This window comes from Bemisia tabaci, chromosome 9 (assembly GCF_918797505.1).
Source record: "Bemisia tabaci chromosome 9, PGI_BMITA_v3".
Lineage (NCBI taxonomy): Eukaryota > Metazoa > Arthropoda > Insecta > Hemiptera > Aleyrodidae > Bemisia > Bemisia tabaci.
Genome location: NC_092801.1, coordinates 39,609,600 through 39,630,070, shown reverse-complemented (window position 1 = coordinate 39,630,070; position 20,471 = coordinate 39,609,600). Strand labels below are relative to the sequence as shown.

At 39.0% G+C, this 20,471-nt stretch overlaps 1 protein-coding gene across 1 annotated transcript in view; it reads right to left on the bottom strand.

Moving 5' to 3' along the window:
• Positions 1-484: 484 nt before the first annotated feature.
• LOC109034183 (uncharacterized) overlaps positions 485-20,471 on the bottom strand; it is a 49,977-nt gene continuing 29,990 nt past the window's right edge. The window contains exons 3-4 of the mRNA XM_019047185.2: positions 9,168-9,405; positions 485-2,463 (exon numbers count right to left, since the gene is read on the bottom strand). Of these exons, the coding sequence (XP_018902730.2) occupies positions 2,007-2,463; positions 9,168-9,405 (695 nt within the window). The 3' untranslated portion in view covers positions 485-2,006. The remainder of the gene's footprint in view (positions 2,464-9,167; positions 9,406-20,471) is intronic.

Below are 20,471 nucleotides of genomic sequence, written 5' to 3'. Positions count from 1 at the left end.
GAACGTGACATAAACAAACTAAAATCAGGAAGGTTGAATCTCCTTCAATCTCGCCCAATGCAATTTAAGGGGCACCTTTCTACCTCATTCTTGAGCAGGTACCTGCTTCACTCCATTATTGAAATCTATTCGCACCAGAGAATGTTTCCAGTAGGTACGCCACAAGAAGGCCTGAAGAAGCTTGGCTTGAAGGAACCTTGAAGAATGGTTCAAGTAAAATACCAGATTCTTGACCGAGAAGCCTGACTCGGCCTGAGCAGGTATAGTGGACGTATCTCTGTCAAACGGAACTGTGTGCAATATGACGTGAGCCCTGTTATGCATGCATACATTCTTATGGGTCTCAGGGCTCATGTTTCATTGGACATACTTTCATTTGGCTTCTGCCGATTACGTCTAATTACCCTAGAAGCAAATAATACAAGGGAATAGAGGCTATCGGAATCATGCTAAAACGTATTCAGTTAATAAAGAGGAGGCAAGAAAGTTTCAGAAACTTTTATTATCATTTTTACGAGGGAAAAACAATCAACTCAATGAAATTAGTGATACAAATGTACAATTCAATTACAACAACATTGGTAGGAACATTATACAGTCTTACAAATTATGTACATCTTCTATCCGCAGGAAGAAGCAAATAGGGAAAAAGGAGAAAAAAATAATATTCTAAAAAAAAAGAATGGATCATAGAATTTGGCCTTTGAGGCTCATGAAGTTATGATCTAGTCATTGCAAACGTGTCTGTCCGTCGTGGATCATGCAAGGTAAGTAAGTGCACTCTAATAGCATTGACAGATTGTAAAAATAAAAAAAGAGAAAAATTCAAGTAGGTACTCGCAAATTTGGGGAAAAAACGCTCAAAGAAAAATGACGAAGTGCAACTAAGTCCCTTTTTTTTGGTTCTTTTTCTTTGAAAATTTTATGCGCCCAGTGTACTTTTATCCTTTTATTTAATTTTTCCAAAAAAAAATTACGTAACGCTTGATTTTTTTATACCTATTTCATATTATCGATTGAAAAAAATCGCAAAATTGGTACCTCCACTCAAGCATTTAAACATCTCTGATCACGTTTAATTTTTTTAAAGTAAAACTAATCTCAATATTTCTTGGGTATTTTTTTGAGTGATGGAGGAAAATTCTCAGAAAATGTAAAGAAACAATTACATATATTAGTTTTTTTTAAAAGGAAATAGGCAAAGGTGAGCAACGTCACAATCAAGAGATGAATTCCACTCTGCGTTTCGTATTAAATAGGTAGCTACGATTTTTAAACTTTTGAAAATTCGCACAGTGATGTTTTCCTTTTTACGTGAATTTCGCTCGCTGTGAAGAACTTTTGAAAGGATTCCTTAATTTGCATATTTCACGTGCATTTATACGCTTTTACCAGGTAATTTCTTTTTTCTGATCATTTAACAATACTCAGCAGTGGCGTAACCAGGAGGTCCAGAGGGTCCCGACCTTGCCCCCTTTCGACCCAAAAATTTCCCCCAAAAACCTCATTTTTGTAATGTTCAGCACTGAACAAAAATGATAATGATTTAATATTCTAGATGTAAAAAATGTGTGCGAGAGCTTACAAAAAACTGAATTACCCGCTACAGCAGTTAGTTTTACATCTTGACATTTCTAAAGTAATATAGCGGTTAATTCAGCATTTTGAAAGTTCTTGGACACTTTTTTTACATTCAGGATGTTAAATCAACATCACTTTTTTTTCGGTGAGGAATCTTGAATTTGAAACATTTTGAAAATTTTTTATCCACGCCACTGTTTAACAGTCCCCACTATTAAGTACACTGGGAAGAAAAAAAACACATTGGATCCAGAAGTCCAAACTCTTAGAAACATCGACAAGAAAAAGTACTCTTGATTCAATCAGAATCTAGCTTAAATCAAGAACCAAACCTCTTAATTTAAGCGGATTTTGTTTTGATTCAAGCAAAAATCCGATTGAATCAAGAGTATTTTTTCTCGTCAATGTTTTCAAGAGTCTGGATTCTAGATCCAATGTGTTTTTTTTTTTTTTTTTTCAGTGTAGGCATTAGGTGGGTTCGACCCGAGAAAGGGCTCAAGGGTAAGAAGGATACTTCGGGGCGGAGGGATGGAATAAATGGAGGAGAGACTAGCCGTGGACGCCCAATAAGAGGGCGAAGTGTGGTAAATAGCCTGCGAGATCGAGGAGTTTGGAAGGGGGCTAAACTTGCTCGTCGAGGTCGGAGGGTAGAAGGCGGTCAGGTCGGTGGAGGTGGGGCTCTGCTGGTGGTATTTGTAGAGCTCTGTGGTGGGGGTGGGGAGGGCCGGGAGGGGGGGAAGGGCTCCGGGGGTTCCGCCGCCCCCCATCGAACCACCCTGTGCTGTCGACTGTTGACACGCCACCATGAGACCGTGGAAATCGAAGCGGTAGGCGTAGCGCTTTCCGTGCACTTTCGTCATGATGTTCTTGTCGTAGTAATACCTGGAACAATACATCATGAAAATTTAAAAAATGCATAACCGGAAACTTTTAAGAAAGTACATGAAATATGATAGATGCTCTGCAGCCCGTGACAAGATATACGATAAAAAACAATTTGAAAAGCGGGTAACAAGGCTAAAATTTCACATACCCAAAACCAATACGTTTCGGCTGAAAATTCAGCCATCCTCAGTTGGATAAATCGAAATAAAAATGGTTAAAAATCTAAAATAGTACCTGATAAGTATCTTTCAATTGGGAATGTTGTTATTATGACGGACATTTTGATAACATAGTCAAGAAAAACACCGAAAACGGGCATCTGGAAAATGTCTGTCATAATAACAACATTCCCAGTTGAAAGGCACTTATCGGGTACTATTTTAGATTTTTAACCATTTTTATTTTGATTTATCCAACTGAGGATGGCTGAATTTTCAGCCGAAACGTTTTGGTTTTATGTATGTGAAATTGTAGCCTTGTTACGCGCTTTTTAATTTTTTTTTTTTTTTTATTTTAAGAAAGTACTTTAAACTTTTAAAAAACCGACTGCAGCAGGTAGAAATGAACCACTTCAAGAAGAAAGACACCAAGCCGCATAAACTATTGCCAAACAGGGCCGGATTTACCTACTTGCCGCTCATGGGCCGCTAGTATTTTGCCGCCCCCTTCTCATTCATTTTGAAACATCAATGAAAACCGTCAAATGAACTTGCCAGCGGGGGAGGGGTACATGAGACGCGTTTACTGGTGTTGAATACATTTTTTGGGAAAGCCCTGTCAACACCACCAGCAAAAGTTCACCGAACTTTGCGCGAAAGTTAAGTTTCGTAAACCTATCTCTGTGTGGACAAGGCCCTCCATTCATAAAAAATGAACGAAAAAATTATGAAAGAACAAACATAAATGTGGATTAATGATTGTAACTTCCGCCGCCGCGCCTCGCAGACCGCAGTGTGTTTGACGCAATGCGTAAAGTATTCACGCAGTCTTGTAGGCGCTATGCGTCTCCCGCTGATCGCACTGTGTTTGCCGCAATGCGTGAGGTATTCATGCATTCTTGTAGGCGCTATCCGTTTCACGCTGTCCGCAATGACTGCACCGTGTTTGATGCAATGCGTGAAGTATTCGAGCAGTCTTGTAGGCGCTAATATGTGTTACATGCCGATCGCCGCGCCGAGGGCCTCTCCTTTTCATCTCAAGTCCTCGTCATTATTTCTCTCTAGGTAAGTCGCGCCGTTCCAGGCCAAATTGCGTGTTTGGTTTCTCTCTTAACTCGACTAATTAAAGGTGCTGCCTCTTGTATAGCTGAAAGACGACAAAAGTAGAAATTACTATACTCTTAGAAAATTAGAGATTTTGTCGCCTTTTCTCGTTTGTATTTTTTTTCTAAATCCGAATTTTTTTTATACCTACATTTTAAAACAAGCAGTGAACTCCAACACAATGTGTTGATAAGGCGCGTCATTAACTCGCACATACCAAACCCTTTAGTTTTCATTTACAGAGATTTCAAAAAAGGCAAGCAGCACAACAAGAGAATTCACGATCCAACACTGCAAGGTCAACGACGCACCTTGACGAGACCGTGTATTGTGAATCTAGAAAGCTATTCGAACAAATTTAAGTTTTTTGATCTGCCTCAAGCAAAATCTTATCAGATTCTTGAAGAAAAGTGCTACGGAAAAATTTAAGCGAAGAAAGGAAAAATTCTGTCGAACTCCTAGAAGATAAAGTCGATTTAAAGGTATTTTGGGGCTAAAATACCCAAATCACCGGTATTATAAATCCCGTTATATTATTGAAAAGAAATTGACTCGATATAAATGCAATTGTATTAAATATGTCTTGATTTTGTTATTTTAATCGCCTTTTCATGCAAAGAAGCTCAACCATGTCGTTGCTTTATTCATTCATGAATTGAAAGTAAGCAATCCACATCCCGAAAATCTACCGATTTGCCGTAAAAAATCGCAGAAACTTGATATACCAGGTCGATGTACCCACTCTTTGAATTTACCAATCAATTTAGTGAGTGCACGTATGTGAAAGTCAAAATGCTATAGTCATTTTGGGTGCATTCATTTTTCATGAAACAATTGTTAGTAATTTCAATCCCGAAAAACCATAAATTTTCCGTATAAAATCGAAAAAATCAAAATATGTCGACTCCCTGACGTGAAAATTAAATTCTACGTGTGAAAATACTTATGTATCGATATGCTGAACAGAATGCTCGCATCTCCTCGTAATTTACAAACCGTTCCTATACTCATCTCAAAATGTTTCTCAGAGCTTTGTGTTGTAATCAGCTTCCATTTAAACTCCGGTTTGATGGCCGAATCGGCTGCCCAAAAAGCAAGCCATTTTTGAAGGGCTCTATGAGAAATTCGTGATATTATCAGCTCTTAGGAAATCACCCTATGGGTAAAATTGCTGGTATAAATTTTCGAGTGCTTAAAATAATTGTATTCAAGAAACTAAGGCATTAAACTATGGAGTCAATTTCGTTTTAATAATATAACGGGATTTACTTGTCTTCAGGTCAAAACTCATACAAGGAAGCCCCGTGCAAGAGGCTAATTTTTTGTAATTTCACTCAATTTTTTCTCCTTTTTATAATTGAATTGCTTGTCACATTCTGAGGTCAATCATATTAAATTGTAATTTATACATTCCTTTTTTCCCCCTTCATTTTATTTTTTGTTTGGAGAAGTTTTGTTGATTTCTTCGGATTTCGAATACTGTAACTTCTCTTCTATTTGGCCGATTTTCATGAATGAGACCTCTTTTAATTCGTGTTTTAACGGAGAGGAAGGAAAAAATTGCTAAAAACTCGCGAAACAATTTTCTTTGAAAATTGGACGAATCCTAGCGTGACGGTGAAATGGTTAATGAAGCGTAAGTAATAGACCGTATTCGATAACGGTTCGATGTATCGTTTGGTTCAAAACAATAGAACATAACCTCAAACCAAACTGCAAGGATTTTAATTGGATAAGCTGAAAATGAGAAATTTCCTGACAATTTCACTTTGCATTGGCATTTGGTACTCAAAAGAATAAAAAATCTGTTTCAAAAGATCCGTTCTCTCAGATTTCTGAATTTACTTTTGAGGCTATGTTTATGTTTTGAACCAATCGATATCGATACAATCTCACCCGTTTGATGTATCGAATACGATCTATTGGGCGAGGGGCTGAGGATCGTCGCTTGGCGACCGTCATTAGCTATTGTTCGTCGAGACGCCGACGCAGTGAGCAGGAGCGTGGGGAAGAGAAGGGTAAGTGGATTCCTGTATGAGCCACGTTTAGCTAATGGTCTAATGAGTCTCGAGGCTCATCACAGATTGCACTTACACAGATTGCACTATCAGAGCACGGGTACCAACTTTTGAAAATTATAACCGAGGTTACAGATCTGTCAAAGCAACGTTTTGAACAAAACGGAGGAGTTAAATTCTCATTCCGAGAGTGCCGACCTGCTCAGCCATCCTCGAATCAATTCGCTTGATTCTTCTTATATATGCATATTTTAAATCAGCGCGTCGCATTCTTAGGCTTTTTTTAAAAAAACCAAGTAACGTAGACTCTTGGTATTCACTGCACATAAACTAGAGACCCCCAGAATGAGAAACAACTTTAAATCATAATTATTGATGGATAAATAAACTTTTTACACGCTTTGGAAAATCTCAGAAGTTCGCGGTAGTCACTTTTCGGTAAGGAACTAAGGGACTCGGTTATTGTATCGAGCAGGGTTCGAAACGATCGCAAAGGCGGTATACTACGTATACGCGCCAAAATTGCAAAATTTGCCGCCCCCTTTAGATTTTCCGCCATGGGCCGCGGCCCATGTGGCCACCCCCTTAATCTGGCCCTGTTACAAAATTGACGTATTTATGCTAAAAAGGAACTATGTGGAATTGGGAAGATGGGGGTGTGCTCGTGGTGCGCTGGATAAGAAACATTGTATAAGTAGGTATAGCTCCTTTCGAGAAAATGGAAAAGCGGGATTTGACATTGAATCAAAAGGAACTGAGCACTAACTCTTGAGCCGTGGACATGTGGCAAGAGCCTTATGGACAAGGCTCATGAGTTAACGTCGTCGAGCCCAGTCGTCACCGCTGACGTCACTGGCGCTTTAAAATTCTTATTCATTCTTATGGCCCGAGCATTAACGAGCACACCCCATCTTTCCATTGTCACATAGTTCTATTTAGCATAAATATGTACATCTAAATGTAATTGGAAAATTTAATTTTTGCCAGGAAACCGTTGTGCGGATATTTGTGCACACTGCAGTGATAATCTGTATAGTACGAATTAAATTCCTTCAAATTTTTTATGGAATCCGCACAAACGTTCTCTTGCAAAAAATGAAAATGCCTAGATAAAGTTTGCAATAGCTTAAGTGCGGTTTGGTTCCTTTCTGCTAAACGCGGTCTAAATGGATTGGAGGTGGAAACCAAAATCTTTCATTCCCGTTCAATTTTGCAAAGAGTGGATAGTCCTTTAAAAACCCTATACTGCCGTGCAACGGATTCGAATTCAGAACATTCGAGAGTCGTCAAATTTCTTACCAGAAAACATTTATTTGAAGAAAAAATTGAAGTAAGTTTCTACTTGAAATTTTTCGACTTTTTAGATTCAATTACGGAATTGTCTAGAAAATTGGAAGAAAAATATTCACAAATTTTTCCGAAAATCTGTGATTTGTCTAAAGAAATTTGTCAACGTCTTAAGGCTCATTCGGTTTTCTTCCTCGGCAAGGCAGCAATGTTATTTCAAATTTAACAATTAGCAGTAATAATGAGTGTCATTCCCAAGTATTACAGGTTGTAATTAACTACGATTGTATGGTAAAATTATTGCCTTTGAAATAATCGTTGAGGTGCATGAATTTTGGCAACATTCGAATGCTCTTAAGGCGTTTTTCCCCTGCGGACTGGATGGGCAAAGCTATAGACAAAGAAGACATAGGGAGTATGGATCAATCCTAGTGCTTGAAATGGGTGGTTCCTATGGACAGAGGGAGAAAATGACCGACTAACTGTCGGGTCTCTCGTGCGGTTGCCGTTGGTTAGTCTATTACCTACCTCTTTTGTTCATTGCAACCACCCGCTACCACCAATAGGCTCTCTCCATATCTCTTTTGTCTCCTTTATCTATGGCTGTGCCTATCAATTTCAATAAATAGTCAAATCAATTTCAACGCCCACTGTGCGGTAGCTCAGACATCCTATGCGAAAAGGTCTTCGAAGAAGAAACAGTTACAAATGAGAATCTGCTCGTTACTATAGTTCATAGGAATCTAGCGTGAAGCGACGCGACGGGGAAAAAAACGCCTTCAATTAATTGAATAGGCACACTGAGCTCCTAGGAGGTCGAATAGTGGTATCACGCCCAACGGCATATTTCTGAACACTACGTTTCATAAACCGTGTAGTTTTTTGGATGATATTTTCGGTAGTTAAAAAATTACTTAAATTCATCACTTGAATATTTTTCCTTGAGCTATCCGGATCAAATCATTCGAAAAATGTTCCGTAGAGTTTAAAATGAAAGAGAGAGAGAGAATAAAAAACTGAATTTCGCAAGAGAAAAGATGAAACACTCGAATCGTGAAACTTAAGTATGGTATCCCTGAAAAAATGAGAATTAAATTAACTTGATTTTGCAAAAAGGAACACTCATTTTTCACTCATACTTCTGGCTCATTTTAGAAACAACGTAAGAGCCATTCTTCTCTCTGATGTGTTTGTACCAGCTTTGTGTATACAGATAAGTCTGAAAGAGACCGCGTTTAGCAGAAAGGAACCAAGCCACATCAGCTACCGCCAAAAACTGGGCATTTACATTTTGTACAAGAGAACGTGTGAGCGGGTGCTTTTGAAAATTTTAAGGAATTTGCTTTGTACTATGCAGAAAATTTACTCAAATTTGCACACAAATCCGCATAACTATTTTCATGTAACAATAGCACACATAGTTTGACAATAGCAGATGTGGCTTGATTCCTCTCTGCTTAACGCGGTCCATTTTGAAGTGATTTTTTTGGCACATCTATGAGCACAAAAGCGCACATAAGCACAGGAAGAAGAATGGCACTAACGTTGTTTCCAAAATGAGCCAAAAATACTAGTTCCTTATTGCAAAATTCAGTTCATTTTGAATGCGAAAGCAGGGAGGAGCCAAGCTACATCAGCTATTACCAAATTTAATTTAATAACTTAATTTGTTACATGAAAACGGTTGTGCGGATTTTTGTGCAAATTTCTATGAATTTTCTGCAGAGTACAAAGCGAATTCCTTAAACTTTTCAAAGGAATCCGCATAAACGCTCTCTCGTAAAAAATTGAATTTCCCACATAAATGTGGCAATAGCTGATGTGGTTCGGTTACTTTCTGCTTTACGAGGTCCATTTTAGAAACAACGTAAGTGTCATTCTTCTCCCTGCGCTTATTATTTGCATTGCATTTTGCAATTTGGAACTACAAATTCTGGCTCTTCTGGAAAAACACTTATGTTCATAGGGAATAAACTAACGGCACATACATTGTTTTTAAATCGGGCTAGAGTTTATAGTTCCAAGTTGCAAAATGTAGTCCATTTGAGCTTTTGTGTGCACAGATGAGCGAAAAATCGCACATCCTAATTTCACAATGTAGTTCAGTGAAACCTCGAAGGGATTTGGGGCTCACCTCAAAGCGCGGCTGAGCTTATCGTAGTTCATGTTGGGTTTGGCCTTTCGCTCGCCCCAGCGGCGCGCCACCTCGTCCGGATCGGTGAGTTTGAACTCCCCGCTGGCGCCCTCCCAGACGATGCAAGAGGCGTTGCTCGAGTCAGCTAGCAGCTCCAGGAGGAACTGCCACAGTTGGATCTGCCCGGAGCCCTGGGCCACCAGCCCCCGGCTCGCCGCGTTCAGCACCTCGTACGGATCTGCAAACACACATATCAACGAGTTGCGGATAAATTATACCATCATAGTAAATGAGTGGATACAAGCAATCCGCCATACTAAGGAAAAATGCCGTATGAACCACCAGGCGTTGCCAAATTTCCTCTGGAGAGATACAAATTTATTGACGAAATTGGACCGCGTTAGGTAAGCAGAAAGGAACCAAGCCACATCTGCTATTGCCAAATTTAATTAGGAGGTTTCATTTTTTATGTGAAAATGGATGTGCGGATTTTTGTGCAAATTTCGGTAAATTTTCAGCATGTTGCGTAGCGAATTCCTTCAAATTTTCATAGGAATCGGCACGAAAGTTCTCTCGTAAAAAATTAAATTGCCCAGTTAAGTTTGACAATGGCTGATGTGACTTGGTTCCTTTCTGCTAAAAGCGGTCCAATTGTGAATATTTTTCTTCAAATTTTTGAGATGATTTTGTTCGCAATTTAATCTAAAACAACTGAAAATTTTGATGAAAAATATACATATATGTGTGCCAAATTTAATTAGGCGGTTTCATTTTTTACGCGAAAATGGATGTGCGGATTTTTGTGCAAATTTCGGTAAATTTTCAGCACGTTGCGTAGCAAATTCCCTCAAATTCTTATAGGAATCGGCACGAAAGTTCTCTCGTAAAAAATTAATCATTAAAATCTATAGATTTCGTCAAAAGTACATGTTTTATCCGGGGAAATTTGGCAACTCTCGAATGTTCATACGGCGTTCTTCCTTAGCACGGCAGCCATAGGGACACATTTACATTGGGATTTTTGGGAAAAACCCTACGTGCAACGTGTTGCTCTCATACATGGAGAAAAATTGATTGCTGGCTTGGACCACTTCAAGCAGAGAGTAACCAAGCCACATCAGCTATTGCCAAATTTAATTTGGCAATTTAACTTTCTACATGAAAATGGTTACGCGGCTTTTTGTGCAAATTCCAGTGAATTTCCTGCATAATACGAAGCAAATGCTTTTAAATTTGCAAAGGAATCCTCACCAACGTTCTCTTATAAAAAAATTAAATTGCCCAATTAAATAATATGGCAAAAGCTGATGTGGTTTGGTTCCCCTCTGCTAAATGTGGTCCATCTAACAATGACAATGTTAAAAATATGCCCGACCTGTTTCAAATGTACATTTTATAATAGTGAAAAGCTAATTTAACAGCAGGGGTGCTTAAATTAGCATTTTTTTTTTAATAGCGAAAACTACTCCCTCTGGAGAGAAAACTATTCGCTCGGAAGAGAAAACTATTCGCTCGGAAGAGGAAACTTCTTTCTCCGGAGAGAAAACTATTCTCACAGGAGAGAAAAGTATTCGCTCGGGAGGGAAAACTTTTCTCTCGGAAGAGAAAACTATTTGCTCAGGAGAGGAAACTACTCTCTCGCTAGAGGAAACTATTGTCTCGGGAAAGAAAACTTTTCTCTCATCCTAGAATGTAACTTTAATGGCAACTTCCAAGAATTGTCGCACATTTTTTTCAACATCTTTTTTTTCCCGTCGTATCTATTTTTCTAATACGCGTTTAAGTCCTCACATTTGCACATTCAAAAAAGCGGTAGTGCTGGGAGATTATAATGACGGATGTTTGTTCATGAAAATTTTATGTATCACGTTGTTCACACGGTGTGCAGTGGCGTGGCGTGAACAATCGATTATCGATATCCCGCCATTTGAAGCTATGGTAAAGAATCGATTATTAAGGTGTTCGCTGCGAACACCCTGATAATCGATCTTTTTTCATAGGTTTAAATGGCACCACAATCGATATATCGCAATTCACGCCACGCCACTGTTCACACGGTGATGTCACTGCAAATATGAGAGGGAAAGCTATCTATTAGATTTAGTTGCATAATCATTGTCTCTTTAGATGAGTTGAAAAAATACATTTTTTTAAAACATATTTTTTAACATAAAAAAGTATCCATTTTTTTTAAAAAAAATCTTTTAAAAAATGTATTTTTTCAACTCATCTAACAAGACAAATATTATGGAACTAGATATAATAGATAGCTTTCTCTCTCATCCCACCTGATCCTATCTCTTGGTTTCGTTAAAGCCCTACCTTAAAAACCATTGCTTTTCCTTGAGAAATCGCAAAAACTGGTATGTCAGATCGATACATCAACTTGTCAAGGATAAAAATCGATTCTACGTGTAAAAATGCATAGGAACCTATGTACTCCCACAATGTGGGGTTCATTTCTCCTATCACGGATAGAGAATAATCAATTTCAATCCCGAAAAAGCATCGATTTTCTTAATATTCTATTATTATTCCATTTCTAAATATTCTGGAATTACAATTTGAATAGCTGTAAATAATATCAAACATTGAATAAGCAGGACTAATATTCGATAAAATTTAATGTATGTATGTATGAGCCGCTTTTACGGCGCACTAGGGCGCTCTGCGACGCCTATTCTCCACAGGAATCTGTCATGGTAGAGATCCTCCGGAAGCTGGCATCTCTCCATCTCTTCACGGATGCCCTCTACCCACCGTTTGGCTGGACGCCCTCTCCGTCGCCTACCTGGGGGGACCCACTCCAACACCTTCTTCGGCAACCTGGTATCAGCCATTCTCTGCACATGCCCATACCATACCAATTGCTTGGTCATGATATCGTGCACAATCGTCCCCTCAACGCCCATTATCTCTCGGACACGTTCATTCCTGACACGTTCTCTCCTCGAGATTCCAGCCGATCTTCGCCAGAAATCCATCTCGGTCGCCTTGAGCATTTCTTGGGTCCGCTTCTTCAACTGCCACACTTCACTGCCATAGGTGATAATAGGCTTGACAACCGAGTTATAAATCCTCTTCTTGTTGTCTTTGGAAATCCTTTGGTCCCAAAGGATCCCATTAAGCATGGCGATGGCTTTCCTTCCTAGAAGATTACGGTCCCGAATGGCCTGATCCAGCTTCCCATCCGAAGTCAGGTTCACCCCCAGGTACTTGTATTGTTCGCAACTTTCTATATGTTGACCATCCTCCAGGACTATGCTTTGCTGAGCACCTCCGACTGACATCTTTTTTGTCTTACGGACACTAACCTCGAGGCCCCATTTGCGGTACTCCTCCACCAACTTCCGGGTCATATACTCCGCGTCATCGTGATCTTGACTTATGACTACCAGGTCGTCAGCAAAGCATAGCGTGAAAAGCGTTTCTTGGTCATTTAGAGGGACGTCCAGGCCTCTTTCCATTCTTTCGGGATGTAAAATTTAATTCAAGTGTATTTTTTGTACCCCGTTTTCAGAGCTTGATCTTACGTCTCGAACATAAAATTGGATAAACGAAAGCATGAGAACCATGGAGAGGGATTTGCTGCATATCTGACCTGATGACTTCTTCCTTCATTCTTTAACGGAGGCATGTTTACAGCGAGAAAATTAAGAGCATTCTCATCAAAACTTAAAAAAAGTTCACAAACTTCAGAGGGAAATGTTCAGAGGCACGTTTCACGTTCGATTCATGTCGATCGAATACATACCCTCTCGTTACACGTAGACTACTTATCATACTCTTTTTTTTCCTTAACTGAAAAATTCGCCTTCTGCTGCGTCTGCAGCAATTGTTGTTTCGAATATGCTGTGCGTGCTGATTTTAACTCATTACATACTCGATTCTGTGAAGGCGTTTTATGTGCGAAAGTAGCGCAATCTGTCGGGGAATGAAGTAGGGATTGGACGATTCGTTCAATTTCACTTCTGTTATTCTCTAACAGGGTGCTCTACTTGCGCACCTGAAACGCCTTCAGAGAGTCGAGTATGTAATGAGTTGAAATTGGCACGCACAACACATTCGTAACAACAATTTCTGCAGACGCAGCTGAAGGCAAATTGTTCAGTTAAAGAAAAAACGAAAATGACAGGTAGTCTGCATGTAACAAGAGGGTGTGTATTTGATCGACAAAAATCTAACGAAAAATAAAAACGTGATCCGATCAAAACCGATCTAATGGAAAAAGAATTAAAAAAAGAACAGATCAAAGTCAGTAGAAAACTTGCATTTAGTATGAATTCTTCAAATTGAGATATCTCAAAACTAGGATCAGCCAAGATTTTGATTTTTCGCGACTTTTGAGTCCACGCGTACCGTAGACTCACCCCCTGCTACCGTTTTTAGGTACATTTTTTTTTCTTTTGGATTCGAAACCACTGTGTGTACTGATACTCATGAAAGCTCAATATTCTTGACTTTGATTGAAATTTTTGAACTTTTGGGCCTTCTTTTCCCTGCAAAATAGTGTGGACCCGGCAATATTTTACCAGTTTGTCAATACAACAAGACTAAACATCGGAGGGTATGGATTCGATCGACATGAATCGATCGAAAAATGAAAACGTGAATCGATCGACATGAATCGATCGACACCGATTCGATCGACACCGATTCGATCGACAGTTAATTCAAAAACACCCGGATCGATTCGATCGTTATGAATGGATCGAAAAATCAAAACGTGAATCGATCGACGTGAATCGATCGACACCGATTCGATCGACAAAATTCGATCGACTCACGGATATGTCGATCCATTGGGGAAGTATGTTTTGGGCGAGAGGCAATAAAACTCATCCAAAATTTGGGTCTCTTTTAGGCGAGGAAAGGGGCTGGAAAAAACGGCGGTATTTTGGACATACTGGGCGAAGTCAGAAAATGTGGCAACGCTGTCATTCTCGGGCAGTGTTGTTTTCAACTATCTTGTCACCTTACTATTCACACCGACCGTTTGAAATACCTAAAAGAAATGGGGTATCTTCATCAAGGGAAGAAAGAGAAAAAAGGTGGGAAAAAGTGAAATTAACTTAACTGACAATTTCAATTGTTTTGAATGTTTAAGGGGTCAGATAGGAGTTTTTCCAATATTTATTGATACAGTACTTAGATTTGAAATGAATGACAAATTCCTCGGCTACATTTTGGAAGCAATTCATGTTATTAATCAGGGTTTGGGGGGGAGGGAAGCTCCCAAATTCGGTTTCTTGAGTCAGAAGCCGTGTTTGAGAACTTCCTGCCAACCAAACCCAAAAATTCATCGTACTCGCCAAAATGTCTTCAAAATCTCCGTTTCAACCGGCGACTGGTGAGTTCACATTACAGTGTTGCTTTTTGTTTTACATTAATTAATTAATCGCCCAAAACATCCGTTTTTATCCCCGCCCAAAAGACACCCATTTCCCCGCCCTAAACGCCCTCTTTTCAGTAGCACTCGCCCAAAACGTCGCCCCCCGATCCATTCACGGGTTTGCCGATCCATTCACGGGTTTGTCGATCCATTCACGGGTTTGTCGATCGATTCACGGGTTTGTCGATCGACTCACGGGTTTGTCGATCCATTCACGGGCTTGTCGATCCATTCACGGGGTTTGTCGATCGATTCACAGGGTTTGTCGATCCATTCACGGTTGTCGATCGATTCACGTCGATCGATTCACGTTTTGATTTTTCGATCCATTCATAACGATCGAATCGATCCGGGTGTTTTTGAATTAACTGTCGATCGAATCGGTGTCGATCGATTCATGTCGATCGATTCACGTTTTCATTTTTCGATCGATTCATGTCGATCGAATCCATACCCTCCCTAAACATCGACAATAAAACTACAAAAAGGCGAATCTCGGTTGCGGTGTTAGCAATTTCCGCTCCTATTTTCTCTTTCAAAAAAGGACCAAACCAACGTCATGGCTTAAATGACGGTAAGTAGTTTTCCACGTAGAGAGTAAAGTATGACAGGGAGTCTGCGACGTCGCGAACCAAGATACGCATTTCTGCAGTTTCACCATCGATATAGTCCTGGGTATCTTGAGCAATGATTGTATCATTGTAAATTTGCCTCACTTATTCAAACATACTTCCCAAATATTAAAACAAAACCGCCATAGTTAGTTTTTTTTGAAAAAAAAAATGAAAAACACAGGGTGGCCGCAGAATTTAGAAAATGAAATTCCCTGACATTTCCCTGATTTCTCTGACACATTTTGATGAAATTCCCTGACAATTGAAGATGTGACGGATGGTTAAGAAGGCACGATTGAAAATAGTTTTCAGGAAAAATTTGTAGTTCGAAACCTCAAACCCATTCTAAAAGGCAAATAGAGGTCATTTAGCAAATTTTCCCTGACATTTTCGTCATTTTCCCTGACATTTCCCGCTTTTCCCTGACTGTAGCAACCATGAAAACAATCGGTAATTTTAAAACGTTGGGAAAGATACATATGTTTTGATTTCAGCTATCGACATTTTTTTTAAAGGAAGCTATTCAAAAAGTTCCGATGAGGAAAAGGGTGGAAAATACGAGAGAACAATTCAGAAAAGGGCTCTTTGGGAAACTTTCTGACCACGCTTCTGCCCTGAGCGATGCTCGTGATTTATACGGTGATAGCAGCGACGGATTTTCCGTGGAAATCTGCACGGAAAATTGACGGAAGAGATGATAAAAATAGGCCGGGTCGAGACGTGTGTTTTTCTTCGGAAGCTTCAATTTCAGCCGCTCATTACTTTCCCTGCGCGCCTTTCAGCCGTATCTCCTTCCTGTTTGCTTGCGGTGAGCTGACAGCCTCTTGCAATATTTTCACATAATATGATACCAAAGTACCGTTTCAACGCTTGGCTCTTTAATTTCGTCGATTTGGAAGGGGAAAAAGAAAGAAACAGAGAGCTCGAAGAGTGCTCGAAGCAAGAAAGAAAACTCGAGGCATTCTTAAAAAATTAACCGTCAAATAAAACTGTACAATGCAATGTTGCAATGCATTGCAGTTAAACCTCGATGGTTCTCGCGCCTTCAACTCTGCTGCAGGTAACTATTTCAACTTGACGATTGTGCGGGAAGTGGAATCGATTTTTGAAGGCGCACCGAGTGCGCAACTTAAAAATCGAGTCGGATGAATACGTTAAGTTTGATGTGAGAACAAACAAATCCGGCGCATCTATTTGGTGACGAGGTTTCTAATCAGAGAGAGTTCTAATGTTTCATTAAAAAAGCTAACGTGTAACTTTACAAAAACTAATAATTTTCGAAAAATATTTCCTTCATTTTGACGGGAGCAAAGAATCAACTATTTTACCGTTGTAAATCATCGTTGAGGCATGCTGAAGATGTTTGCACGCGTGCAGTGCAGTGTGCAAGTGCCGTCGGAACTCATGCTCAGCAGTCAAAGGCCACATCACATCATATTCCTTTGCATATTTTTCGAATTTCTGTCGCCCGCCATTTCATTGTTGCACATAAGTCATTTTTCACACAGTTGAATGGCTCCGTCATATCCATGTTTTCATCACACCAGAGATGTCTCTCTTGTATTAGAGATGTTATTTTAAATAAACTAATTTCTCTTACATACTTCAAACGCACTTGAAATACTTTTCACAATATCAGAAGCTCACAAAACAACACTGATATGTAGGAAGCTCAGTTGCATGGGGCAAAATAGGCATGTTATTTAAGTCTTGAGGCCAGCACTGACGGCAATAAAATATACTAAAATTCTAAAATATATACTAAAATATTTGAATTTAATCATCTTTGGTACACTGCTGCCGTGCTTTGGATAAACGCCTTATACACTTTTGGGCGTTGCAAAGTTCTCTTTGATAAAACACAAAAACTGTGTTTATAGTGAATGCAAAAACTTTTTTTTTCTTATTTTTCTTCACCGAGCGGGGTAAGATTTGCGGGAAGTTGGTTTTATTAGCAAATATTCCCTCCTTTTTTCAATGCGTAATTAAATGAACTTTCGAAAACACGGGCCAAGCGAACAAAAAATAAACACGTTGAAAAATTAAAGATACGGTAAATGATATATCAAACGAGCTAAATGCCAAAAAATAATTCAGCGTATTCAACTATCTATACGTGGTTTATTGAAACCTGAATTGAAGTTTGGACTTAATCTCGTTTGATGTTTCACTTACTGTGCCGTTCCGTTAATAGCTTAGCCAGCCAAATTCGGCGTTAAGGGTGGTTTCACGATAACTGGAAGTTTTGTTGCCGTAACAGACAACACACTTTTCGGTCATAATTTTAGTAGTAATGATAATCACTCGAATTTTTTTGCATTAATCTACACAGGGTTACGCCTTATAATGCTTTTCAACGCTTTATCGCTCTACTTTTCAATTTTAATATATAAATGGCCAAAAATGTGCTGTCTGTTCCTCTGACTTTTTACCGCGGAACAGACAGCACATTTTCGGAAATTCCATAATATTAATTCAGAAGTAGAGCAAAAAATTATTAGAAAGCGTTATAGTACGTAACCCTTTAAAAATTCGAGTGATTATCATTACTACTAAAAATATGACCGAAAAATGTGTTGTCTGTTACGGCGACAAAACTATCCTAGTTATCGTAAAACCACAAAAAAAAAAAAAAAAAAAAAAAAAAAAAAAAAAAAAAAAAAAAAAAAATTGGAAAAAATGTGAAAAATTTATTGAAATAATTGCGAAAATTCACAATTGTGAAATTGTGGAAATGTGAAAATTTAAAATAAGAGGCAGGGGTCAGCAGCAAGATTCACGGATCTCACCGGAAGGGAAGGGGAAAGAGAGCCTAAAATATCCGCACCCGGCACTTTTTCGACACGAATGTACACGGAATACGCACACACAAAAGCGCGTAAGTCGTCGCACACTGAAATCCACTGTAAGTCGTTTCGCCGGAACCGGAAAAATCAGGCGAATCGACCGGAAAGAGCGCGACCCGGGAACGGAACTGAGGAAGTCAACAAGTGCCGGGAAAACTCGGCTATCGGAAGGAAGCGAGAAGCTCGCCTTCCTTGCGGCGGAAACCAACGAAATTCCACCCCAACTGAAAAGCGCCGTTTAAGCATTCAAACGCTGCCAAATTTCCACCAAAAAAAAAAATACTTATTTTTGAACGGAAACTTAAAATATTTGGACCGCCTTTCGTAGGAAGGAACCAAGCCACATCAGCTTGTACCAAATTTATAGTGATTCGTGGAAGCCATATTTTGTGTCAAAATGACATGCGATATATCGCACACTGAAAAAAAAAGTTCGGTAAATCCGAACTAGTTAGGATCTTATGGAGCCACGATTTAGTTCGGTACACACGACCGAATTATTCGGTCTGCTCAGCCGAACTGTTCGGTTCACTGAACCGAACTGTAAGAGTTTATTATGGTTCGGTCGCAATAAACCGAACAATTCGGTTGAACAGATCGAATAATTCGGTTTTGTGTACCGAACAAAACCTGGTTCCATATGATCCTAACTAGTTCGGATTTACCGAACTTTTTTTTTTTCAATGCATTGCTTGGTTCCATTTTTTCAACTACTCGTCATTTTTCTCGAATTTTAAGATCGCAATTCTGTTGTCAGGAGACTGAAAAATTCACTTCCCAATTTTGAGAAACAAATTTAACGTAATATAGGCGTGTTTTTTTTGGAGAAAATATCGCATTCGCGTCCAGTTTCGATATCAGTATCGAAAACAGAATTCCGATCTCAAAATTTGAGAAAAATGACAAGTAACTGAAAAAAATGAAAGTAATCGATGCGACATACCGCATGTCGTTCAGACACAAAATATAGCGTCCATTGAATCACCATAACTGGGTAATTTAATTTTTTACAAGAGAACATTAGTGCGGATTCCTTCGAAAATTTTAAGGAAATTTGCTTCTTACTATGCAACAAATTCACGGAAATTTGCACAAAAATGCGCACAATCGTTTTCATGGAAAAAATCAAATCTGTAAACAAAATTTTTCAATTCTTGATGTGGCTTGGTTCCTCTCTGCCTAACGCGCTTCATTTTTCCTTAAAATTTTCAGAAAAAGTACACAAAATTTTGAACGAAGGGCTCATACACTGAAAAAAAATTCTCGGCGTTTTTACCAAGGTCCGTTGGTACATTTACCATCTCACTTTTTTTACCAATTATTGGTAATTTTACCATGACAGACTGGTAAGATTATCTAAAAACCGGTATATTTTTACCGTTTTTTTCAGGTAAGAATACCACTTTTATTGGTAATCAATTCCCGGTAACTTTGCCATTTTATCTCGGTAATTCTACCATAGTCGATAAAAAATATTGGCGTTTTTACCGGGGTCCAGTAAAATTATCGAGAAAGTTCAATAATTTTACCGAGATTTCTCGGTAAAATAAATGGTAATTTTTCCAAGAAAAAACTGGGATCAAACAGAACCCTGAATTCTTGGCAATTTTACCCTTTTCTTAGTAAATACACCGAGATTTTTTTTTTCAGTGTACGGCGTTCTTCCAAAGCACGGCAGCGAGGCCGACGAAAACGATGATAATCGTGGCGTTGAGGCAACGTTTGCTGGAGGTGGAGCCAAGATGACTGGGTGGGTACGAGGGCGGGATGTGGGACTTAGGTCTCCGCCTTCACGAACCGCTACTTCGGAGCGGACGAGACTTGGGTCGCAAGCAGTGAGTCAAGATTTTTTCCAAGTACCTAGCCATCGTTTCTTTACATGTCGTCCTAGGGCACGTTTGAGGATTGCAAACCCTCAAACGTTGAGAATTACTTGTGCACAGGGAGGAATTTCAACCCAAAAGTTGAGTTAATACTGGAACACAAAAAAAAAAAAAAAAAAAAAATGCATCGAGTTTATCAAAAAGGATTCGACCCATATTTTCGGAAAAAATCGAGTTAAGAATGTTTTTGAACCGCTAACCGTGAATTCTCTCCTGCTAAATGTTGAAAGTCGAAAAAAGGAAATTTCTTTGTGAAGATAGGTGATAAATTTTATTTTTTGAATTGAGCGATGCGAAACTTCAAACCTCTTTTTTTCAGTTTCAACTTGATGTGGGTTGGTTCCTTTTTGATGAATTTGACCCAAATAATCCTAGCTTTCGGTTGACAATTTCAAGAGAGAATGCCAGCTTTGCTTGAAGAAATTCAATAAAAAAAAAGCGCGAGTGGTAAATAAATACCTAACAAAATCAACACAGAAGTGTTGGTTTGTTCCACTTATATTAATCAAAAGTAACACAAGAACACAAATATTTTTATCAGTGTACTTTTTTATTATTTTTCACAGGGG